The 27,188-nt window shown below is 35.1% G+C and overlaps 1 protein-coding gene across 11 annotated transcripts in view; it reads left to right on the top strand.

Annotated features, from left to right (window-relative positions):
* The window catches only part of CPEB3 (cytoplasmic polyadenylation element binding protein 3), an 84,900-nt gene that overhangs the window by 12,024 nt on the left and 45,688 nt on the right, over positions 1-27,188 (top strand). For 8 of the 11 annotated variants that reach the window (XM_051800572.1, XM_051800567.1, XM_051800564.1 and 5 more), the window contains exon 3: positions 18,574-18,733. In XM_051800572.1, the coding sequence (XP_051656532.1) occupies positions 18,574-18,733 (160 nt within the window). The remainder of the gene's footprint in view (positions 1-18,573; positions 18,734-27,188) is intronic. The other 3 variants (XM_051800569.1, XM_051800574.1, XM_051800573.1) reach the window with 1 other exon arrangement.

Raw genomic sequence — 27,188 nt, 5'->3', positions numbered from 1 at the left:
AATTTTAAGCAGAAAACTTCTGTAGCCGAGATTTGTGTTCTGAGTCTGTAATGCTTGAAGACAGTTGATACTTAGCTATTGGTATATCTTATTCTAGGAAAAAATGTTCGATTTGAAAATGTTTCTCTTAAGAACGTGTATAAAGGAATATGCTAGATATCTTTTATCCCTGAATTTGAGTAATACTTTAGTGCATCTTGTTCATGGCTGGGCTTCACGAAGGAAGATTTGGGAAGGGCTCTACCCACGTTTGCTACAAGCACACTGGTGGCTAAAAAGGCCAATACGAGACAGACAAGTCCAGTTGCAAGTACATCTTGTACATCAAAACCAATTGGCATCTGTCCCAAGGAGCTGTGCTGCAGAACATATCAGAAGATTTAAAATATTGGTAGAATTTTATAATTATTATATTTAAATATTCAGTAGAAATTTTGCTGGTATCTGCTTTGTGATTGGTGTTGAAAGGCAACTAAAAATGCTTTGAGGGTATATTGCTTCCATATACTTCCTGGGAAAAATTGATTGCAATGTACAAAAAAATTAGGGAGATACAAAGCTGATGGTTGAAAGGCAGAAGAGAAGTGATCAGTCTGGAGTGAAATGTAGAAGATACGAGCTGGAGATGAGATCGTGGGAACATATGTGAAACTAAGCCATATGGGAAATACAAGATCGTGGCCAGTTTGTTCTTCTGAATATTCTTTGTCTTCTGAATGGTTCAGGTGAAGGTCTTGTGATTGTCATGTGGCAAGCAGTAGTGTTGTGCCATTGTGCCAGGTGATTCTCATCTCTGGCTTTTGAGGCTGCCAGTAACTGATTGTCCCTGGGACACAGGCAACGGTTCAGTTCCATTTTACAGCAGAGTGGTGGGGCTTGAAGAGAGCTAATGTCATCTCGTGCTTCTGAGTTGCTCCCACAATTCTTTTTTCCTTCTCTTCTCTCAGGTAAATAGTGTATTTCTTTTAGCTGTTGGCCATGTGAAGATATTGGGACACAGCCTCCTACCCAGGAGGACTGATAGTGCCTGAAATAGACCCTTGGAAGCAAGAGTAAGAAATTCTCTTTACAGTTAAAAAGATAAAGAAGGAATTAAATGTTTGAAGACCAGTATTCTAATTAAAGATATCTACCTTGTGGATTTTTAAGTATAATAGCACTGTAACAAATTTCCAGAAATTGTGCTGTTTTGCTGCTTTTCAAGTAATGTTCTTTAGAAACAATACAAAATGCATAGCAATTTGGTGCTCTGAAGATTCTGGCATGCATCAAGTCATTCTTGGCAGCTTTACTGATAAATATTTCTCGAGCAGAAATAAATAAGGTGGTGTTTATTGTGTATAAAGATAGTTTTAACATGCTGTCTTTTACAGGGAGACTGAGAAAGGTCTTTGGGGAGGTGTTTTGATATGGATTTTTTTCCTCATTGATTTTAACAGGAATTATTCTTAACCAAATAAAATTATAAACTAAATTTAGAAATTAGATATAACTTCAGTATCTCATACCTAAATGCCAATACCAACATGCAGTGAGTTTGTGTATAAGTGTATATATACATAAATATGTTGAGTTCAAGTATTGGAACATTCACCAGTGTAACAAATACAGTTTTGTGTTTATGAGTAAAGGACTTATACTGACTAATACACTCTGGTGACTTTAGTTTTAAAACCTTTGTTTAGATCTAGTGGGTTTTATTCAACCAGAAATAGTTGTATGCAATAAGTCTATTTGAAGATTGATTTTTAAAACACTGTATTTCTTTAGTCTATATTTCTTTAGTCTAAATTTAGCATTGGCTCTGGCTTCTTGACAGTTTAGTAGGTAACCACACTTAGTAATGTTACTGGTATCTTAAAATCTATTTCTTAACATGTAGTCCAATCTTAATTTTTCTTACATGATGACACACAAGTATCAGCCTTCAACTTTATGGACAAAAAGAAAAAAAAGGAGAGCATTGCATAGGTCTGCTTTTTTTTTTTTCCTCCACCTCCTTTCTTACATGCTTCTGTTGGTAGTATTAACTAGCACAGTAAGTAGCCAGATTCTGAATATTAAAATGTAAGAGTGCATGTCATGGTTTCTCAGTAGTCTTTCAGTGTAACTACAAGTAATATATGACATTCTAGCATTATCAGTTGTGAAGTATTTTACAGTTTCTTATTTGTTTTTAAATTTGGTTTAATTCTAAATGTCTGTGTTTTCAAATTAACTGAAGTATGGTAACAGTACAGAAGAAAAAGTACATGCCTAGTTTACATTTAAAGTATGATGATTTGATCACTATTTACTTATTGATTAGTTTTAAGTAACCAATTGAATCGTAGTTATGCTGTTAAAGTTAGTGAAGGTAGAGCAAAGGTCTGAGTTCAGTATGCAGCTGATATTCTGATCAATTCCATATATAGGTAACACTTCCTTAAAAACATTAAAGATGTTAATACAGAACAATTAATCAATAATTTTTTCCTGCAGATTTGATAAAGGTCTATCTGCCTTTTCTTTCAGAGGAAAGGTAGAAGGGAAGGTGAAGGGCAGGGCAGTTCATTTTGTTATTTCCCTTCTTGGATCATCTTTCCCAGTTTTTATCTTTTTGCCTAGACTGCTCTTGTGAACTGACTGTAAGAGGAAGGGAGACCTGGAAAAGTAGTATTTTCAAGTTCCAGGTGGCTTTCAAGGAAAAAAATTAGTTTGCCGAGTGGATGATGAACATTTCTATCTCTTAGCAGTTGGTAAAATAACTCTTCTTTCATTAAGGTCACTCATGAGTGATTCCTGGCATAAGTATACTAAAGGGAAACTAAAACATGGCACTGTTTAGTTTAAAGTGATCTTAAACTGTACACATCTGAGTTTGGCTTGGTCAGGGTAGACCACTTTCTAGAAATTTTAAATTAGACTGTATAGAAAAATATTTACCAAAACTATCCAGTGATGACATTTGAGAGATGCTCTAAGGTTTTCTGGTCTTTATGATTTTTTTTTGTTCCTTTTTCCTTCTGATCACTTGAGATAGTGTTATAAGTTTGAAAATACTATTCATAAATAAAAGATGCTTGTCCTAGAAATTTAATCAAGATTTCTTCCAAATTGTGGCATGAACTCCCCCAGGAAATAAAGGCCATTTACGAACTTCACAGTTTTTTCCAAAATAAGCATGCTGCTTTGATTTGGATTTCACTTTTATCATAGTAACATGTGATATGTTATTTAAGGAAAAGGATCTGTTCAAGACCTTTAGCATAATGGCAGTTAGAAAACTTAGGGTAGAAAAAGTATCTCTTTTCGCTTCCTTTTCCCTATTTCTCCCCACTCTGTCTTCTCAACTCCCTGAAATCAAGATTGAAAGCTTTTCATGTATAATTGGTGGTTGCAGTTAGCAGCTGAAAATGGAACAGCATATTCCTTAGGCATGATAGTGGATTTTTTTCCTTGTATTCCATGTCTTCAGAAGATATCAAAAGCTAGATAAAGAAATTCTGTATGATCTTGAGATGGGAGAAACAATAGAACTAGGTGGAAGTTACTGGCTTCTCTCAGGGGTAATCAGACTGTTATGCCCTTCTAACTTAATCCAAGCCCAGTTAGGTGCATAGTTTTGAAGTAGTTCTTACCATTTCTTATCTCATCTACCTGTTCTGTATGGTGGAACTAAAATTTCAGAAAGGGCAGGAAACAGATATTTCTAATTACTGTTTGCTCAGTGGAAGGACAGCTAAATTTCCCTTTGAACTCTTCCTGGTGCTGTGTAGGCTCATAATTTCCCTTCGAGAAGGAAACTTCCGAAATGTCCACATGTGTTCAGAGATATTTTTTTCCCTCTAGCCTGCAACAAGAGTAAGTGGAACATGTGAGAGAAATAAGCGATGTATATTTCAAAGCTTTAGGCAAATTTTCCATTCCTAGTAATATTAGCATTTTGTGTATAAATATATGCAAAATATTTATGTATGTACATCTGTAATCTAGATCTGTGTATGTATAACTAGTTCATTTTCTCCCAAATACAATTGAAATTAATTTTCATTAGCTGTGTTTTACTTTAGAATGGCATTGACAGAGTAGGTTTTGCTGTTATTGAGATCATTTGCCTCTTTTTCATACTAAACTAAATCTTTTTTTTAATGACTATGAAACTTGAAGTGTAATAGTTTTCCATTCTCATTTTTTCTAACAAGTATGTCAGAACATGTTTAGGCTTGTCAGTTTTTAGGCTATATGATGTCTTATACATTCTGTACCTAAATTTAGGGTGCCATTGCCATGTTTCGTTTCATTATTTCTTCTTTATTTAATTTTTCCATATTTCATTTAGTAGAAATTTGAGAAGTGCAAGAAGATTGCTTTTAAGCAATTGTTAGAATATTGTACATACCAGTAGTAAGCAGGTGCCTCAGTAGTTAACTGAATGCACAATTTTTGTTCATAAAGTTAGACTTTCATTTGTGTAATCTTTTTATTATTACTTGTAAATTTTAGAACTTTAAAAATGCAAGTTGTGAAATGTCACAGAAACTTTGCTTGTGTATGTTCAGACTTTGTCAAAATTTTCATTTTCATAAGTTTCAGTTATATGATTCTGTCTTTTCCTACAGGTTACCAGTAGCATATGAAAAACACAACTAAATGATGCCTTCCTTTTCCTCATTGCTTAATGTGGCTTTATCCCTTTATTGCATGCTTCTCAAGCTCATTGCAGAGATAAAATTGTCAATTTTTCTAAGATCTTATAGGAGAGAAACACTGTGCCAATCAGGATAGATATTGATCTGCTTTGTCACAACAGTGTTAAGAGAATGTGACTGCCATTCTAGAGATGTAAATAAGAGGCAATGAGTTTGGGGAATTCATTTTCTTCTCAGTGCTCAATCTGAGAAGACTGAAAAGTTGTAGTTTTTTTCTGAAATATTTAGCATATAGGTCTTACATAGGTCTTTGAAAACAACATCCACTGAAATCTCTAAGTTTGATGTTTGTGAGAATCTCAGGCATCAAAAAGTGAAGACAACAAATTATCACTTGTCAAAAATTTTAGGTTATGTTACATGCCAATTACTCAGGAATTAAGAACTTTCCATCAGGGAGGATAAAAGAAGCAAAATATTTAATTTACTTGATTGATACCCACTTTTCCTTCAACTGTCTATGTTATTCTCTGCACATCTTCCAAATGCTGAGAAGTCTTACTCTTTTGCTTCCCGATTCTTTTTTCTGAATGGCTTTGCAAAATTTGCAAGGATTGTAGTTTTCTTTTAAATTCCTAGAGTTTAAATGAAATACTTCAACAAAACCACAGATTCTGTTGCATGTTAGGATGATGACCTTCACATGATTCATCAGCCAAGTTAGAGTCTTTTGATCAGCTCTACAGATTGTTCTTGTTTAACAAAGTAAATGAAAGCTATGTGTACACAGAGCAGAAACTGTCAGTGGGTTTCACTTTTGGGCACAGTGTGGATTTGTGGGCATGACCCCTTTTCTTTTTTTTATCCACCTTGAACTCCACTGCTTTCAGACATCCCTTCTACTTCTTCCTGGTTTTTGATCTTTTTGATCCCTTTTTTAACTGAGCCTTCTCCTATGAGTTGGCCTTCCCTATTCTGCTTTCCATGTCAAAGCTTCAAGTTACAGGGGCAGGCCCAATAAATCCCTGTAGGCATAAGGTGAATAATGTTCTCTTACTCTGTGGGAATTACTCCAGTGCAAACTTAATAGCGTGAGGGGTTTTAAGTAGGTTTAAATTCAGGGAGAATGGAATTTTCAGAAGTACTGGCTAGAAGTTCTAAATTCTGGAAATTTAAAAATTTTAACCAAGTGATAATTTAGTCTGAACACGCCTGATTTTCTTTCCTCATCCCCACACTGGGCTTCTGGAATGTGTGACTTAGGATGGATCTTCACACAGATTGACAGAAAAACATTTATGACGTAAATGAGGAAAGAATTATGTCTTTAACATGGTCATTTTATATATATGATTTTATTTTATGTCATACTCATAAGTGGATGTTCCAGTGAAATTCATCTTTCCTACATGGAAGAATTATTGCAAAGGTGCTCATCTTAAAAAGTGTCATCCTAGGAAGTTATTTTTGGCAACACTGTAAGCAAGTTAAAGCTGATCTTTTAATGAGAAATGTCAGGCAACTTTTGAAAGTCATATATAGGCATATATATATAGATATATATGTTATCTGTAGTGTATTGTGTTTTTGAATAAATGTCTTCTATCTGTAAGAATGGCTCTTCAAAACAAAATCACCCACCAAAGCTCTCTTAGTTTTATTCTCAGAGTGGTAAAGACTCTTTTTTGCAAATAAGACTTATTAGGGAATTGCAAAAAGTAGTTTTGTTTTAAAACACTTTAATGGTTAAATATTGTTTTGGATTAAATGAAAATTCATAATTCCTTGTTGGAAGTTGCTGCTTCATTCTGCTTGAAGTATTTTGCTTCATGAAAGAGATATGTTAAAAGCATTAATGAATTAACATGTAGGTAGCTGGTGTTACTCCCATTTACTACATGACCTTTACAGTAATTGTACATTTGTAAAGGGTTAATTAAGTGATTAATGTATTAACTGATTGTTAGGGTCCAACATGTTAACAGATGGCTTATAACCAAATCTAATATCATCTATTGATGTGCTTAGTAAGCATCAAGATTGTAATAACCACGTGTGTAAAATGTATATAGCACATTTTGTAAGTTTGAAATTTTCTTTAAATTACTTATAAAGATACCTTTTAGTTTTAAGTCATGATGCCCATAACAGTCTGACCTAATTATTTCATCTCACTAAATAATTCTCTTGTTCATGTATTCTTTCCAGGATCATATTGTTTCTTCCTGTGACAATTGAAAAAAAAGAAATTGAAAACAGTGAAACCTCTCACAGTAACTGAAAGGGCTTTTCTTAAAACTCACAATGGCCAAAGTAGCTGCTGACTGTGCAGCAGGAAGAGTAAGGCAGAACAAGAGAGTGGAGGAAACAAAAGTCAGGAACAAGGAAAAGTAGGACTTTTATAATATAGAATGAAAGGGAAGCTCTGGCATTTTCAAATATGGCAATCCAAGACGACACTACACTCGTTCGCTTTCTGTGGAGGAAAATTTCTGCAAATAAAATCTTGTAGTTTGGACTGGGTTCAACATTTAGTGGTAAAGGTCCTCAGGTTGGTGGCTCCTGCTACTTTGACTGCTAATAAGTGAAGCTGTTCTTGTGACATCTCAGTAAAAAAATCACCCATAGTTGTCAGCAGGTTTTATAAGTGTTTTATAAGTGATGCAAGTTTCTGCAGACAGTCTTACCTCCCTTGTCTAAAGAGGAACACATTCTTCTGACATGGCTTCTTAAAGTAGAAACAGTAGACTACTTCTATAACAATTTTTTCTTGTCAGGCAAGGGAAATGTAACTGTTGTTGTGTGTGCCATTTAAAACTACTTGAAAATGGATTGTAGTACATTGTGCAGTTTTTTTGGAAGGCTTCACTTTCTAGAGAAACTGGGAAGTTTTCTTGCTATTTCACTTGCATAGTAGTCTTGTTTGAATATAAACTTGAACTGGTGAATGTTTCAAAAAGTAACTCAGTCCTTGGCTCTAGTGGACATACAGAGAAAGGGGAATTAATTTAAAAGAACAAATACAGTAAAAATAGCTTTTTTAATGAAGTATGTGTGCATAGATGCAAAAGATAACTCTACTAGATGTATAGTTTTCACACAACCTGCAGTTTTGTTTACCCTTTCACACTTAATACTTATATTTGTAGTTTAGAACTGTGCAGAAATTAACTAATTAACACTGGTATTTTTCCTTTCCATGTTATTCTTTCTGGTTGATGAGGTCCCAGTTTATAGAGAAAATTGAGTCCTTGAGGTCATGACCTTGTAGGTTAGTGCTATTAAATATCAGCCTGCTTTGCTGCAGTTCTTCAGTTCTTTCTGCATGATGAGCTGATCTCCTCTGTGTTGATGTTATCTTGTAATTATTATTATTGTGTTTCTACTTTATTAACCAACAGTAGTGATAAAACTGGTCTCATGATTTGCCCTTAAGAAACTCTATTATTCACTTTTCTTTAGCAGATTCTGTTTAGCTCTAGCAGTTCTTTCCCATTTTGCCATTTTTTTTCCTTACCTCAATTGCACTAATTACCTTTTTTTTTCTTGTTTACATGGTTACTTTGCCTGTAGCACCATATGAAACTCTGTGCTGAAATCCTTGTTAGATCAGCCATATTAGAGTCTTTCAAGAACCGGCGATCATATTTCCAGGGTACTGCTTCAGTAACTTATAATGCTATATTATTTCTGCATTGTATTTCTTAAGAAATCTGTGAATTTTAGTCTTAAGAACTAGAAACAGTGTTTGTCATTTATGTTTCATATTCTGCTTCAGTTATTGCAGTTCTTTAATTTTTATTTTGCTGGTCAGATATATACAGTGCTGACATCCTTACTTGGACTAGCTTTAGTGGTTCCACTAACTGTGCCTTACTGACTCTGGCTCCTTTTGTTTAGGGTGTTCCCATGCACCTCATCTATTATTGAATTGGACAGATGATATTGCTTTGTCTCTTACTATTTACCTGTATTTTCTGTTTCCCCTTGTTTACCTGATTTTCCCTTGTGAATGTGAGGGAGGATTCATTATTTGCTCCTGACTTCTGATGTGTTTTAATTTTTTTATCAATCTTGCTTGACTCTTTTCTGGAAATTTGTTGTCCAAGGTATTCATGCTGACCTTCTTACAGTTCCCCTGAATGTATGTAAGTGGCTGAGCATCCTGGTTCTTTCCTCCTAGCAACATTTCTTAAGGCACCTGTCAGTCTTTATTACCTTGTACAAAAAAGGAGAATTCGGATGCAAATCAGGCAGGCTTTTATCTCAAGACATTTTTCCTGTCTGGAGCAATCTTTACTAAATTTGCCATGTGCTAATCAGTTTAGCCCTTACAATGTAAAAGGAAAGCATTTTTCTTGCTCCTATGAATATCCTTTTCAATTTCTGCATAAAGAAGGTTTCCTTTTGGTTAATTACATACTTGTAAGTCTTGTAAGTGATTTCTGAATTATTTTAATTAAATCTAAATGTGCAGCAGCAGTAATTTGAATGCATAACACCTGACAACACAAAACTGCTCATGGTTTCTTCTCATCTAAGAGGAAGAAGTATCAATTCTTGTTATTTTGAAGAAGTGTAACATAAGTATTCAGACCCCTTGTACATGATACAGTTATTCTTGTCCTCATGTCCTGGATGCCTTTATGCTCCTTAGGCAATCAAAGATACAAGTATACGTAGTATGATTCATTACTATTTTAATATATTTATCATAGGAAGTAATATGTTTAATACATTAATTTTGAATTTGTTATTAAACGGATTTTTTTTCATATGTGTGATGATTCAGTACTTGAAACTGAAAAAATTCTTTTGTTTACAAAATTTAATCTGAAATGGAATTGCTTGTGTATAATTTATTTGAAGAGTTGCTTCTAATGAAAACGTTATTTTGGACTGGGATTTTTTTTGTTCCACTTCTGCTTTTCCTTCCTCTGAGTGGGGCTTGATGCTATGAGTGGTCTTTGGATTGCTGCTGTCTGCTGTTTCCTGCCTGTTCAGTTGTATATATGCAACCTTAGATAATTTTGCAGATGATCAAGTACATAATAGCAAATATTCTTAAATTAAAATTTCTAATATAATGATCCTTTAGGAAAAGGTTTGCCTTATATCTCAGTAGCTACACAGGAGTCCTCAACTCATATTTAGAAATAGGTGTCCAGCTTGAGAGAGCTCATAGTTCTGTTTCCCTTACGAGAAGGTGGCTGAGACAGTTTGAGATTCTGTCATAGATTATGTCCTTGATAAAGTCCCAGGATGAAGAACATTTGCTGCCTGACTCTTCTCAAGAAGAAAGTGACTGAATGGATTTTTGCATGCCACAATTTGCCATGCATATTGATCATGCTCTAATAATATAAAGTTAGGACTTGGATAAACTCACATGAGTAATTTTAGTAATTAAAAGTATATTGCAACTAATAGATTAAACATTTTCTTTAAATCCCACTGAATGCAAAGTGGCATCATGCTGGAAAGGTCACCTCCTTGTCTTTTCTGGGAACTGGAACATTGTGAGGGTTTCTGGCCTGGTTTAGGCCTGTGCATAAATATTGGTAGGTGACTGTAGTTCCCTCTCAGCCCTTACTGAACAACTGTCCCCACTGTTCTTAACATTTTATTGATTTTCTTTTAGAAGTGAAGGCCTATATTTGCACTGAGATGGAAAATGACTGTCTTCTCTAAGGGTAGTTCTCCAAACCTGTAGGATGATCTTGTCCTGTGTGAAAAGATGAAGTGTGTTACCTCTGTTTTGTTGAAATTGCTGTCTGGAGTTCTGACACCTACAAGATTTTTGTTCAGGAGGTGGTATTTTCTAAGCACAATGGAAATGGAACAGAAGCCTGACTTGAAATGTGCCAGTGAGATATTATTTTAGTCACATTTTCCTTAGAAGCATAATGCGTTTGGGTGAGAGACAATATTTTATTTGTCATCAGGCTTAAACATTTCAGTGACACTTTTTTTTTAACCTTACCAATATATCCTTTGTCACTGATGATCAGTAACTGTAGATAAAACCACTGTTTCTGTTTCAGAGAAATCCTTGAGTCTCCTTTGCTGTGGTGACCATAATCAATGAAGCTACTGGACAGTGGTGCTCAGAAATCTGTTTGACAGTGATTACTTGTATTCTTTTCTATCTCCCATTTTGTCTCATTATGCTCTCATGCCATAAGACAGACTGTAAATCTTTCTGAGGCAGTAGCTTCCTTATACAATGTCTACTGTCTTTTGCATTATGTGACCGAGACTGCCAAGTGTGACCATTCAGATCCTTTCACACTGTAGCACTTCCAGTACTTCTTTCTCCTTGGCATCTTTGTTTTCATCTTGTGATCTGAGGTTTGCACTTAACATGTGTCGATTTATCTGGCAAGGAGTTCTTAGGTCAATGTTACTTTTTCCTTGCTATGGGGCAGAGGCTATGGGGCACATTCTACTGAACAGAGTGGTAGAAGCCCAAAGGTGACTTATCAGTGCTGAACTCTTGCACAGCAGGCCAATGAACCAGTTAAATTATGTCATTTTAATAGCTCAAGGGTATAATGAATGGCCTTGTAAATTCTACTGCTGACAAATTTTTTTTTCCACTTGCTTGTTTTTGTGAATTGATGGTCATCTTGGGTGTAACTACTCTAATCCTATATTTTACAAGTGTTAGAACCATTTGTTACTGGAATTAGTAACTATAATAGAAAGTGGATACATCAGCTTTTTGAGATGCATTCAGCAGCAGGACTGATGAGCAGATTTTTATCTAAAGCATCACACTGAACAAAATATGACTAAACATAAATCCTGTCAGTGAGCGCTCAGTCAGTTGTACTGTCTGCAGATCATTCCCTGCAGTAGTGTAATGAGTGTAAGAATAATAGATGTTTTGTAGATTCTCCTGATTTTTTTGTTGTTGTGGGGTTTTTTATTTGTTTGGGGTTTTAAAGCACATTGTTTAATTGTTTTCATGGCAAAATTATTATATTTCTGTTACCTCGTGACAAATGGTGTTCCCCATTGGAGCATTACCTTAGGTGATGTGAGCACTGGAGTAGGTGCTTTACTGTTGTTGAATCTGAGGTGGAGAAATAACATTAGTGATCATATAAGTAGTATGCTTGGCATATTATAAAAGTCTGCATTGGAAGAATAAATAAGAGTGCTTCAAAGAACACAGTTGATAGGCTACTGCTTAGTTGCTTAGTAAGGGTCTAATGAAAGAAATTTTTACATATATATATATATATATATATATATATATATATGCATGTTTAGTTTGTATCCAGTAGGACATATTATGATTTGTTCCTTGCAACTCCAAAACATGAATTGCCTAAACCAGGGGAACAGTTAGTGCATTTCCCTCAGTCTGTTCTGTAGTTACCACCTTCATTTAGGAAAATGCAGGGTAATATCAATTACTTTCTTCCCTGCACTTTGCAAGTGAATATTGAATATTCAGTAACTTGGCAGGATATACTGTTTAAGTGAGTATGATGCCAAGTCTTATGGCTATAAAGACTGAGTTTTTTAATATATATTTTAAGCAAGTATTAAGTGTGTACAAAAAGGGGATCTCAACTGCAAAGTAAAAGAACATTTAAACTGAATAATATAATTTATATTGGTTTTTGTAATTCTGTATAATGTTGGTTGAATCTCTATTTTTGCTTTCTAGTTAATCTGAATTAAAAAATAAAAAATTGCAAACATTTCACTGAAAGATTTTAGTTTCCTTGTAACATTTTAGAACTCAATTCATAAAGGGTAATACAACTTTACCTTTCTTTGTGGAAAAATTGCTTGAATAGGTCAAGTTTTCAAGGCTTTTGGATTGAATTTGAGTTCTTGCATGTTAACCATAAACGTTTATATAACACAGACAAGGTGACTAAATATTGTTAACTAGAGTTTTGAAATGTTATTTTTCAAATTATATGGAGATGTTTTCATAATCTATATACAGTTAGATATTGCTTTATGTTTGTATTAAACTTCCTTAGTTTTCTTAGAAGCTTTTTAAACAAGCCTAAAAAAATTCACCTTTTGTCCAGTGAACTTCCGAAACCTATGAAAATAAAATGTGCTACAGTTGGTAATAAGAAAAGCATATGAAAAGTTGGTGTGTGTCTTCTGTGGACATTCCAAGAGCAGCAATAACATAAAACATTCCCCTTTCTGTTCAGTAAGGGAACACAATAAATCCAGCTTAGTTTAATACTATCCAAAATTCACTGGGAAGATCAAAAAAGAGAGTGGAATTAAAATAAAATGCCATTAAGAATTAGTAGTAGTAGCCATGCTGTGCATAGCATGTCTGTGTCTATGGGCATAGACAAATTTACCCTATTCTTCCATCCTACCTACATTTTATATTGTGTTATTTGTTTTGGTTTATTTCATATTTTTATTAAATCCAATATACGGAAAAAAATTACTGAAATGTCTGTTTTTTCTAGTTCTCTGTGCATCTGTGTTGTCAGTCATGTTGTTCTTGGCAGCATTCCAGCACCAAGCTGCAAAGGAAGTAACACTTGCTATTTACAGTTTTTTTATTCTTTTGCAAAGTGATCATTTTACTTTAGCTCGTGACCATATTCTTCAGATTTCCTATATTTTGATTTTTTTTTTTAAGACTTTATTGAGAATGCAAGTGGGATTGCATCACAGCAGAAGCTGCTAGGAGCTAAAGACTGCTCAGTGAGCATTTAGAGCATGCTGTATGTGATCATTCATGTGCACCATCATGACATATTGAGCATGTCCCAAGCCAAACTTTCATAGTACTTTTTTGCAGTTCTTTTTGCTGCATTGGATTGGGATACTGGAGTGAGACAAACTTGGTTTCCTGGTGTTCTTAGTAATAACCCCTGCTGCAGGTGCTAGAACAGAGTGAGTGAGCCCAGTTTAAAACAGTGCTGGCATTTTACCCTGTATTTATTCAAAGCTGTGCTTCCATTGGCTTCGGCTTTAGTTGGCAATGCTTAACAATCCTGTGCAACCAAATCCAGGCACAGAATGAAACACAGCAATGACCACAGTGAAGAAGTTTGCATTGATAGCAAAGTTGTTTTAGCTGTTCCCTAGGATCTCATCTCGTTCTTCTGATCAAAATACCATGTGTTATGTCTAGAAAGAATCTAGTAAGCAAAAGTGCTGAGAATTCTGTGACCCTAACTGGAGTTTTGGTATTCTGGGAACACTTAATACTTCAGTAAGTGGAAGCCATCTTATTGCTCAGCAGAGTTGGGTTGCATTGTGCCACATAGTGGTGCAGAAAGCTTAAAAATCTAGGGCAGCATGAAAATGTAGAACACTGAAATAAATTACTGAAACTGAAATACTGTTGAGATTATAGGAAGCTTGGAAGCTTAATAGGAAGTCAGTTAACAGATGAACTGAAATATGTAGACACAGGAAAATGTATCTTGGAAAGGTCCAGGTACCTGAGGCATGTTACATGGTTAAGCATTTTGAGTATGGATGATAGCCAGGCTCAGGCAACATGTGTTAGATTGCTGACATGCATTCTCAGGATAAAACTTTTCACCTTTTAACTGTACTTCAGTAATTAAGGGTCAAGTGCCTCTGCTGCCATAATCCTCTGCAGAGACAGAAGAAAATGGTACAGCTTCAGTTTTTGGAACAAAGTGCATGTTCTTCATGTCTCTGCCATGGGATATGTCAGTAATTTCCTTTTTCAGTTCACAGGCCTACCTGTTCAAGCTGAAGGACTTAGTGAGGAAATCAGGCTGTATTGAGATCCACTTAGCACCTGTAATGGCTGTAACTGTAGACTTGGTCTTGGCATTGTCATCCATAATATTTTTTTTCCTCATTCTTTATCTTTCTCTCTCACCAGTAAAGACATGGTTTGTGTATCTATTGGGAGGAAACTGAGGTAGTGCTGGGTATGCCCTGCCCTTACATGCCCGTGCTGTGAGTCTGAAAGCCTACTACATTACAGGGTACAACAAATGGGAAAAAGTTCTTTTTATTTCAAATGTTACACATACTTGTCAATGACATACTTCAGGTACTACTGAGTAACCTTTGTTTCATAATTAAGATAACTTTCAGAATGTCTTTTCCCCTCTTGGAATTTGCTGATGCACTGATTAAAACTCAGCCACCTCCCGGAATAAGCAACACAAGCATCTGTCCTGGAGATAAACAGACCTCTTCAAAGCAACGTTTTGATTCATTCCTGGAGTTGGTTCATTATGTGTATTGGATGGAGACTGGAGACCTCTGAATAATTATTATGGTTGAGTAAATAAAGACTAGCATAATACATATGCACAAAAGTATAAAGTTCAGGTAAAATGCATATTGTTGTATTTTCTCATTTTAGTGTCTTGACTCTGCAGTTATTTTTGGCAGTTAATCTCTGGGTTTAGTTTTTTTTAGTTAACAGGTTATAGACACTGTGTTTTGTGACATTTTTTCACTATGCTTAACATGTACACTTTGAGGAAGTCTATGTCATGGACAAATGTAGAGATTACAGCCAAGGGCTGGAATTTAAAGTTTTGGGAACCATTTCTTCTCTAAGAGCTGTTGTTACTAAACATTTTCTTTCTTTCAAGATCGGAGTATTGTAAGAACCAAAATATGCTGCTGTATCCACTAGTAGCTAACAAGTAGCTGTCTGTACACAGCAAAAGTACAATCCAACATGGGCAGCCTGGACCTAATCTTTCACTGACTTAATGATTATTGTGTACCCAAAGGCAGTGCCTTGTAGCTGGAGATTCCTCTTTTACCATAATGTAGTTTATCTAAGTAGGTCTTAGGAGCTTTGTATTCTCTAGGAAGATATCCCAGGAGATTTTTCAGACTTGCTGATTTTTCAAACTTCAAGTTATTTACTATGATTTGTCATTGTGTATTTTATATATATTTTGATTTTCATTCACAATCCTAGTCCCAGAACTTCCTTGCAAAGTTCTCATGCGCTACTAAGGGCCTTTATGAATTGTTTTTGTTGTTCAGATTGTTTGGCAGTAGGTTTGTGGCCTGTGGAAACAATGCAAAAGCCAAATCCGGGAGATGGAACAGTATCAATTCACAAAACCAGGAGAACCTGTTCATGCTGAGAAATGAGGAAACATAATCTTGTGTGTGTGTGTGTGTGAGTGTACAGAAGCACCAATTTTCTTGGGAGAAATTGCTGAATTTAGGAAACAGTCTTCAAATCTGCTGAGTACAAATGAGTTACTACTGAAATGAAAGCTACTAAGAAATATGGTAGTAGCCCTTTTATTCAGGAACTAGAATGTTAGTCCTGCCTTGTTTGTTTTATCACCCACGCTACAAAATCTGTAGTCAGCATGCATTATACTTATGTACGTGCCACAACATACTCATAAAATCTGTTGTGTCTAAAATTTCCTTTACTGGATTTATAATGAGAAGTGTTATAATTTCCTAGGCAAAGGGTTTTGATTAAATTGATCTTTCTCCATCCAATGTAGCTCTAATTTCATCTGGAAAATATACTGCAGGTTTGTATGCCCCTTAAAAGGGGGCATTCTAACAAACCTGCCCTGCCTAGCCTTGCCTTGATGCTACGATTTTTTCTCACTTTTTTCATATGTGTCCATGTGCACAGCTCCTTGGGAAGTTTTAGAGCAAAGTGGGGCCTCCCAGGGATTTGCTGCTGTTGTACCATAGTTAAAATATAACATTCATATGTTAATAAAGGACAATTAAATTCAGTTTGTGGGCTCTGTCCTCTTCTGAACTCACACCTTCTGTCCTCTAAGACTATAATCTCAGGAATGTTTAAAGCTGGAATAAATTATTACTGTGGCAAAAGCAGCAGTGCTGCCCTTTTGCTCTCCAGTGTTGGTTTTGCCAGCTCAGCTCTGCTACAGCTGTGTAGTAAGCCCGATCAGGGGACTGATCTGACTGAAAAATACTTCCCTACCCCTACTTAGGATATAAGATGAATGTTTGCTTTCATATTTTCTCTTTAAAAAGATGTCATAGTTGGGTGTTGAAACATCTGACCTCCTTATGTATACACAGTACATGTATTTGAAAAAAGCAGATAGAAAAAGGCACAAAAATTCTTGCTTTGAGAGAATGATACAGATTCTACTTAATAAATTTACTAATATATCACAAGAGTGGAATTTTTTTACATCCAAGTTACGCTTTTTCTTTTTAATATAACCTTGCATTTCTGTTAAGAAAGTGAATATGAAATAAAACAAAACTCTTCTTTCCTACTATATATTACTAAGAATTGGGTTGTTTTAACAGAAATAAAGTTTTCTTTTTTGGAAAAAAAAACCCCAAAACTCAAAAAAACCTGTTTTGGAGGTTTTGTTTGGTTTGTGGTTATTTTTCCCCCAGGATCTACTTAAAATTTCCTAGGCATACATTTTATTTTATATTCCAATGTATTTATCCACTTGGATAGGTGAACAAGTACTTTTTTAAATACAGTATACAAATGTTGACGTTTTAAGCAGCTGCAGAAGACCTGAAAATCATCAGCAATGAAACCTGAAATCAGTGAGCTTATTTGAACTTTAGAGCTTAGTATAGCTTCTAACAGAAATCAAGTAGTATTATTTGAACATCATGTTCGACCGCCAAAAAATGCTCAATGGATGAAATCAATATGTGAAGAAAACCATGCTATTCCACTTACAGGAAATACAACATTGGCATGTTGGAGAAAGGAAGTTGGATCTACATTTTAGAGTAGGCCACTGTGGGAACATGAGATTTTTGACAACAAGCAAGCTTAATTTATACCTTGTTCTCTCCCTTTGTTTTATTTAAAGACAACCTAAGAACAAGAGGGTTCAAGAGAAATAATACTTAAAGCTTTTATTACCTTTTCTATGCATATTTCTACTTCTTCTCTGAGGATTTTAAATGTTATTCTTTCAAGCAAGAATATCTTCTAGTAACCAGCATGTGAAAAACATTGTTCAAGGAATTATGGGGGCATATTATAGTGAAGATTTCAGTTTGCACAGTAGAATATTATGCCACTCCTTATTAATTGTAGCATAACGTAATAAAGAAACACCGTTGTTGTTTTTTTTTTTTTAATGGTAGTGATGGGAATAAGAAAAATAATGTTTTTTTAGAAAGAGACTGATTGCAATGGCCATTCTGTTATGTCGTGTTGTGTACAGTACGCCAGGTACGTGGACATTGGTAGATTGTTTCCTCCATGGGATTATTCCTGAACTTTGAAACTGGTTGTTCTAGTAGGCCTGCTAAAGATTGATTCTGGTTTTTTCTTTTCTTTTCCCCTTTCACTTATAAAACAGTAGCAGAACTACAGCAAATTAAAAATGTGAGATTCAAACAATAAAGCCCTTGCTTGGATTTTGAGAACCCTGCTGTGGAAGTGTTGCATATTCTAGCTTGCCTGTTGGTTTTTTTTTTCTTGCACCTAGTGTATTTTCCTTAAACCTGTGAGATTAATGTTAGACATTTGAAGAGTTGCTTGGTACTTTCTGGAACAAATATGCCTGCTGGCATCTCGAGCATTGCTTTTGCTCTGATATTAAGGTAGCACAGTGACAGAAGGCAGGTGATGAAGCTGTAAACTAAAAATCTCTGAAACAATTTCACTTCTCCAATGTAAACGTTGATATTGGTTTATTTCTAAGTCCTTATTTAAATGGTAATATTTAGAATTAGCTATTGTTTGTATGCATATTTTTAGAAATATTAAAAGCCTCTCTGCATAGCTGAGGGGAATACTGGGGAAAGTAGCAGCTGCAAAATGAAGGATATGATTTTAACAACTCTAGGCTTATATTTATCTTTTTTTTTTAATGATGAAAAGTTCTATCAAGAAGAAATTTGAATTGGATGCTGGAGTTTATATAACAAGAAATGAGCCTGTGTTAGAAAATTATTTTTTCAATAACACTTATTCTTTCCTTTTTTTTTTTTCTTCTAGGACCGGAATAGGCCCTATGACACTTTTAACTTGCACTCTTTGGAAAATTCCTTAATGGATATGATAAGGACTGATCATGAGCCTCTGAAAGGTAAACACTACCCTCCCAGTGGCCCACCAATGAGTTTCGCTGATATAATGTGGAGGAATCATTTTACAGGTTAGGAATATTCATATGTCCATGCTTGCTTGGTGTTAAACAAAAATCAGCTTTTCAGTATTGCTCTAAACTTTTTGCTAATGAGTGAGTTTTCAGTTATGTAAAACTTCTATTTTCCCATCTAAATATAATCTTCTTTACTTTAGGAAGATAAGGTGAAATATGTATACTTTTACTGTAAGTGTACAATCATAATATCTAACTGGCATATCTGAAACATGGGCTTGTGTATCAACAAATTGCACAACTGGGTCTCTTGCTGCAGTCACTTCAAAAGATGTGTAGTGCGACTGGAGTCCAATTGTTATGTTCAACATCTTGTTCAAAGTTTATACTACACTTGTATGGATTAGCATCTATTATACAGGGTTCTAAAACAACCACTGTATCAGGATTACTCTCTACAGTTGTTCATGTTTCTTTTAAACAAATTTATCTTAATTTGGATTTCAAATTGTTAGGGGGAGCCAAAAGATATTAGATGTTATTAAGTGCTGAAAAGTTTTGACTGTTTATGCTGTTAAAGTGCCTTTGTTCTACCAGGTGTAGCATTGGAGATGAAACCATTTCTAATACTTAGCTGGTAATGATTAGTGAAAGGTGTGGCACCATTTCATTGAATAAATATTCCTGATCAATCTGCACATTCCTCTGTCTTAATCTTTCCTTAGTTATGTTTAAAAATAGGTACACGTTCTTGCTGACGTGCATTCTTGGTGACTTTTGAGACTGAAGACAGTAGTAAGCCATGTACCAGGGAAGTATTGAACAAGAAATTGTTCCTAAACACTAAGAAATCAGGACATAGAGAAGAAAGTCAGAATATAGCACTTCCTATGCTAATGCTTGTATACATGCTTTTTGATGTCACAGTTGCCTCATTTACTCCCCTCCCGTATTACACGTGGAAAATATTTTTTCTAGGTCTAAGGTCGTGTGCCTCTTTTGCCATCTTTCTGGGTCCAGAGTTTTTGTACAGCCATACTGAACTGGCTTCTGTACTCTCTTCTAGCCTGTGCTTTCCACTGTTATGTTGAAATTTGCTGTGCTATAGCCTTCGAGTGTCTTTAATCATTATTCATCTGTGTAAAATGACAAGTACTGTCTCATGTCTGTTTTGATCATAGACTTCCAGAATAAGGGTTAAACTGGAACTTGAAAAAACAAGCTCAACAAAATTGAGATTTTTGCTGGATATGTGTTATATGTGGCTGGCATTAAAATATAAAATAAAATCCAAATTGCTAGTTAATAGAGCTAAATATTTATTGTATCTTATTACAGTAAATATGATAATCTAGCTAAAAACTCCAATTTTTTTTTTTTAGTCAGTATTTATATAAAGATACGAATGGAGACTTGTTTTTTAAAGACTGAATTTCCAGGTGAATCTGTGTGGAAAAAATGAGAAAGATGGTATCAGAAGTTTTATTGGATTGGATATTAATTGTAAAGTTTAAGTTGAACTTTTCCATTTGCCAGTGGGACCAGTAGCTTTACATTTTCTCTTAAAAAATGTGCTCTTTCTATTTAATTTTCTCATTCACTGCTGCTCAGCTGCTTTGGCCTTCCTGCCGTGTTAATTACCTCACCTCCAGTTCAGTAACTGTTGGAGATATTAGTTATCTCTCTGTGTCTCTGCACAGCTGCTTTTTTGTTTGTTTGTTTGCTTTCCTAATGATATAGTTAATTCCCTGGCTTGCTTTTCTTTTTTCGTCCTCCAGGAAGGGCTTACTTTGGTAGTCTTCAGCCTTGGCCTGACCTAGTGTGCACTTTCCTCTCTACTCCTGCTTTCACACTATGCAGCATGACTGGCAATATTCATAGGAGTGGCTGTTTCATTTTCCCTTGCAGGAAGTGTCTCCTTCCTCTGTGTTAAATGAATATATGTTACTGTTTTAGCTGAATCCTTTTCATAAAAACCGTTTTTCTGCAAACATCAATCCATTCCTCAAGTCATTTTCTTGTTGCATTTTCGCTGTTGCTTTTTCTGTGAAAATTGGTCTTGGCTCTTCTCCTGTACATCCAACTTCTTGCTTTTTCTCTACCAAAGATGCAGAAGGTTTAGAGCTGCTGTCCTTCTCTGTACCTTCCTTGCTTAATGTTGTCTCCTAAACCCACTTGATTTTTTTCTTATTTATCCCACTCTTCTCTGGCTCTGCCCCTTAACGTAGCAGGACGTTTTAGTCTGTTATGACCTTGAGAAAGTTATCAATTATGCTTGCTTTTGCTTGTTTCTTAAGTCATTCTCACATTTTCATTTATTTTCATCTTGAAGCTTTTTGAATATATTGGTTATGTGCTTCAGCTTGATTTTTTTCAGTTCCTTATAGACATTCCTGTGTGAATGCCTCTTGTGCAAAATTTCAGCCACTTTTTCTGGAATCTTATTGACTTAACCAAATCTCGGACCTAGTTCCTCTTCATTTTACCACCTCTGTCTTTCATAGTAAACAGGGTGCTTTTCCCTTTAAATCTTTCCTTCCTCTTGCATCTGTGACTTTCCTCTCTTAGACTTCTGAGGTATTTCTTCTCTAGGTAGAAAGTAAAACAGCCACAAAAATCCTGATTTAAAATAAACAAAGAAAAATAATGAGATGGCTTTCAAATGACTTTTTTTAGTTGTTCAGCTTTTCGTAAATGAGCCTTTTTTTTTCAAACAATTGTAGCTAGCAGCACTTACAGGTCAGTTTGCCATACCTTTACTATCCAAATTTTTAAATGGAAGGGGTGAAAAAATGAGTACCAAATCCTCTGATTTTGAAAATACAGAAAGATTTGATTCATGTCTTAGGGCTTCCAACGCATGTTACAAAGCCAGTGGAGCTATTCCAGGATCATTTCAACCTGCTGCTGCCAACAGTCTTCATCAAATACTTATTTTTAGAAGTATTGTCTCTCTATATATTCACTAGTAAAGTATTGCCTGTGGTTTATCTAAGTTTGAAACTTTGCTTGGAACATAGCCCCTCTTGGCCTATGTGCCCCCTCACATCCCAGCAGATACTTGAAACAAAAAAATTATTCTCTTGGATGTAGGACAAGAGTTCTAGATTAGAGTGTGAGTGGGAGGATTAGCCATAAAAGATTCTGATGTGAAGACCAAATTGAAATGGTTCTGGGATATTTTTCTTTTCATTTTGGGGTCTGTGTTCCTCATGCTCTGCATTGTTCAGAGGAGGTAGGGGAGAAGCTTGGGGTGAGAAAGCAGGAGTCTATCCTCTTGTTTATAGTAGTTGAAGCTTCATACCCTTCTCTGAATTTGAGGTATAGTCAGTTTGTCCTGCCAGCCATGGAAATAGAGTTTATTTCAAGATCACCAAGGCAGGTCACTTTTTTTAAAACATGATCCACTTGGCCTTGGGGGGACATGTGATTAAGTGACTTTTTTGGGAGGGTGTTGCTTTCAAATGTGGAACAGAGAAAGTCTGATAGATTGTTAGTGCAGCAGAAACGAACTGATCCTCACTCTTGCAATATTGAATTACTTACACTGAGCGAGGGCTAACCCAGTCTGGTGGGCAGGCTGGCTTGGTGCTCTGCAGCCAGGAGAGCCAGGGTCACTCGGTTCTCTTTTGTGTTTTTTGCTGTAAGAGAGATTTGATATCTGGCTCTGAGGTTTCTGGACTTTAGTAAATTACCAGCATGTCCATCAGTGTTGCATTTTATCTTGAGCCCAGTCTTGGGAGAAGGTGTTCAGTGTCAGCTCTTGTTTTATTTCTGTCTAAAACTGATTTCTTTTTCTCAGCTTTTCCTGCCAGATAGGGGAACTCTGCTGTAGGTTCCTGTCTTTCTGTCTTCATAGTCTGGGAACTGTTTAACTTTACAAATAATTTGTCATTTTCATGCTTTGAGATTTAAGGAATGTAAATTAATGGAAAAGGAAGTCTCATTTTCTTTTGTCCCAAAACAGTTAGTCAGACTTCCCTCCCTGCTTTCTCTACCATCAAGACCAACTTCAATGTTTTTCTTCTCTTTCAGTCAATACTCTCAAATACTTTTCTTCTTTCAAAAAGGTGGAAAAAAAGAAAGGAAGAAAATTCAGGAAAGGAATTGTTAAGCTGCTTCTAATTAATGATGAATTACTGTATATGACGTAGGATATCCGGTTGTTCCCTGTGTCAGTCATAACAAGGCCTATGTGACAGAAATGTTCAATATCTCCTGAGATGTTTTTCCTGAGTGGTCCTACTTATTTTCTGAGTTGCAAATAAAATATATTATACGCTGCAGAAATATGAGGGACAGTTTTGTTTTAATGAGGAAAGAATATACTTGCAGTATTTTATAGCCTTTTTTATTTACATACTGATTTGACCTGAGACTGTAGGGCAAAACTGAATTATCAGAACAGCTAAGTAGATGCTACTTATTACTGACTAGAACATTTCTTTCCTACATCAAAGTGTCTTCTGTCTATGGTGTAATATGTCACTGTTGCAATATGTTTATCCGTGTCAAACTATTGCATTACAACACAAACAGAGGCATTCTGATCTAAAAAAATATTTTGATCAGTAGTAACTAGCAGCTGCCTTTGTTCTATTTTTAAATAATTAAATAAAATATTTCAGCTGTGTTAGATCATATGCTGTGCACATGTGCTACTGACAGGTCATGAAACTGAATCAAAGTATAATATTGAGGAGAGAAATCATATCCCTTCAAAATATTCATTTTAAATTTATTGTTACTCTAGATAACAGTAATAGTTGGGTTTTATTCTAAATCAGAGTGGAAACAAACTTTGTAATTTGTAAATCCCCAGCTAATGAAAATTCTGAATTTTTTTTGAAGTATCAGTGTGATACATCTTCAAGTATGAGTATTTGGAGACGACATATGGACCAGGAGAACTTCAAGAGTAGGCTTTATTAAAACTAATTTTAATCGATACCATACTGTATAAAGATACATAAAGTATGTGTTGATTATGTCATAATATTTCAGTAGAGCTTGAGATGTTGAATACAAATGTGCAACAGTTCAGAGGCAGAAATAGCATCTGTGGGGAAACTTTTAATCTTGATTTTCAGTGCTTAATGACACCCATATATTTGAGTAATAGAAAACTGAAGTTACTGTGTTACTGCTTTTTAGCTGTTGTAAAGACTGTATCAGGTCATATGAAAACTAAGAAAAATTTAAGATATTCTGTTTACATTTAAATTAACTATGTTGTTTATGGTTTTTGGCAGCCAAATGTTTGAAGATCATACGCAACTTAGACAGTGTTGTAATAAATATAGAATGGACCTTTAGGTTTCCACTTTGGTTTTCATTAACTTCAGTACATGCCACCTGATTTTGTTCAGCTGTAAGTGTTCCTAAGCTTTTTGTAAGCAAAGCAGTAAGTTTGCCACATGACCTGAGAAAAGTGAAGGTGAATGGATCATATTTGTGTTTGCAGTCAGCAGCTGAACACAAAGGTCATGCAAATAGAACAAGTGTTGTCATCTCAGTCCTAGAAATGGTGCTACCCAGTTAGAGCTTCTTGGCAACACTTTCATTAGAAAAAAGTGCAGTGTACCTGCATTTCCCAAAATCTCAGTGCTCATCAGACCCCTTTCTGTAAATGTTCATGAAAAACAGATTGACCAGATAGATGTGTTTGCACATCTATTTGTATTTAGAATTAGGCCACTCAAGCTAATCCTTTTAGAGGACACAGCCCGTTGCCATTTAAAACTCTGCTTATTTAAGAAAATCCTCTGTAATATTTTTTCAGTACAGAATATGATCATTAAATGGTTCATATTCCTTAAAAAAGTGCTTTGTCCAATGATCCTGTAGTATGATCATACTTCTTAATTTGCTACTGGCATCTAGCATTTTCTTGTCTTTAACCTGCTGAATCTGTTTTGAGCAGGAGTGGTGGGGTTTTTTGTTTACTTTGTTTAGATTAAGAAGTGATAATATGGATATCAAATTTTTCTTCTGTTTATTTCTGTTTTTTTCATTGTGCTGTTGAAGACTGGCCTCACAAAGACCTAAAGCAACTTTTTCTTTTTTTCTTTCCCACTTCTCTGCTATTCTGAGGGTTTTGTGTGTTTTAGCATAGGTTGGTAATGGAAAAGTCTGCTTTCGTATTGTTTTACTTTATTCCCCCCAAACTCACCAATAAAAATACCAGTATTGCTCTTTTGAATACAGTTCTAGAACTTCATGTAGAATGGGTATATGTGTACATATTCTTATCTACTGCTTACAAGTAAAGCCAAATATATCTTTATGTTCATCTAGTCTTGCTTTTAAAGTAATAATATTTTGAAAATATAGCTTTTTTTAAGCTGAAAATGTTTATACTACTTAGATATATGCAAGACCCCCTTGTGTTTTATTGGAGCAGTGTAATTAACTTATAAAGACTGCATTTCATTGTAATGTATATGTTGTTTTATTTTATAGGTTGCTTTCCCTACTGATGGCATATATATGCTTAGTCAGTGATAGGAAGAAGTTAGTATCAGCAAGCTTTATTACTGATATTCATAGCTGATAATTATACACTTTGCACAATATGTTTTTGCACAGTAAAAATATATACATGTGAATACAGTAATAGTTCTTCATATTCCTCTTTTGGCAGACAATACTACTTTTGTTCTGCTCAGTATTTTAATTTTTTTTTAAGATCTGTAAGTGTAGGTGTTTAATTTATGGGTGTGAACAAATGGCAGATAAAAAAGGGTGAGGAAAATAATCCCAACAAACTTCCTTTATTTTTTATAATTCTTTATGGAGACCCTTGCTCACAACATTCTTAGTTTTGAAATTGTCTTGGGCATGTATTTTGAGTTAGTTGGTATGTTGAGCATCGGTTTCAAGTGTCTGTAATTTTGGGGGAAAAGGTGAGAGAATGTTCTGAGCTCTGCTGAGGTAGAAATAATGACAATTCTTTTATGTTCACACACATGCCTCTTGCTTTGTGGCCATTTGTGAGTCAGAGAGACCCATGGTTGAGCTGGTGGGGCTGTGTGTGAGTGTGTGTGGAGCCGTAGGTTGTGCCATTAACTGGACTCCTGACTGAATACATGTGAGTCAAAAGGATAATCTTCTTTCAGATGTTTGAGATAATGCACTGGTCTTGCTTTGATTTTTCAACTCTTCAGTGTCTAAACTTTGCTCTATCCACCGGCTACCTATCCATCCAAGTAATTATAGCTAGTTTTTAGTGCCTTTTGTTGGAAATAATTTGCTAGAGAATATAAGAATGATAAAGGAGGGATTATTACTAAGGAAATATAGCAGAACTAGTCCTGTTGCCAGTTTCATTTGACCTTGCCACTGAATTATGTAATCCTAACTTGTAACTGATATCAACAGTGGTCTTAAGAACTACGTGAGAGGAAGTTCTCATTCCCAGAAAGTTCAGGACAGGTCAAAAGCAGGCCAGTTTTCCTATTTTCTCACAAATCTTATGCCGAATACCAATTGCTGAATTGGTGGGAGTGGTCAGTCTTGGTGAAAGTCATGAGGTATAATAGTGCGAGAAGTTTTACTCAATATATAACCAATGAACATGGTTTCTTGGAATGTTGATTGTAATATGAAAAGTATGAGAAAAGTAACTGTAATTTTAAAAATCCTTCACCAAGTAAGTGAAGTGCACGTCCACGAGCTGATTAGGGTTTCACAAGTTCAAAAAGCCATAAAGGACTTAGGAAGAGAGAATGAATAAAAAATAAAATGAAATAGTGGTAAAACTATGTCTGATACCTAGGTTTGTTATTTCTGGAGCAACATTATGTCTCAAAACTGATCATGTAACTTGAAATTATGTAGACAATTAAAAACATTGTTTATTTGTGAAAGATTTAATAAAGAGATTCATATGTGGAAAGGGTATACTTCCTTTAGTTGTTGGAAAGATATCAGAATTGATCCAAGATCATTATACTCTTCTACAGAGAACAAAGCAAGTTCCATCTAACATCTCATTTCTAATAAAATACAGAAGAGAAGATGCACAGATTTGATGTGCTCTAAAAAGGAATTGGGCTCTCTGCCATGACAAGCATGATATGGCACATGCAGCAGAGCACTCAGGCTGTCCAGCCAGAAAGTCTCTCCAAATGTCATTAGGAGAGATAATTTAAGAAATTTAATGACATAAAATAAGCAAAAGTGCAGCCTGGGCTATACATGTATCATTAAACCTTCATTTTTTTCTCTGAAATGTTTAAAGAGCAAGCAGTATGCAACTGGATTTGTTTTCTTTTTAAATTAGGAATTGAAAAGATGTAAAAGAGTGGTTAAATTTGCACCCTAACTGCAGCACTGTAAGTGTATGTTATAAAAGCACGTAATTGAAAATATACTCAGTAAATAGTTATGAAACCAAGATAGGCAAACTGAAAATGGCAGATGGACACTGAATACAAGTACTGGGGATGTTGTTACTGGAAGGGTTTCTATTTATGATTTCAGTGAACTGCTGGAATCCATAACTTCT

The sequence above is a fragment of the Manacus candei genome, unplaced genomic scaffold (assembly GCF_025592945.1).
Source record: "Manacus candei isolate 608988 ecotype Guabito, Panama unplaced genomic scaffold, ASM2559294v1 h1tg000050l, whole genome shotgun sequence".
NCBI lineage: Eukaryota > Metazoa > Chordata > Aves > Passeriformes > Pipridae > Manacus > Manacus candei.
Note: the sequence above shows the minus strand (reverse complement) of the source record. Positions and strands in the feature narration are given on the sequence as shown.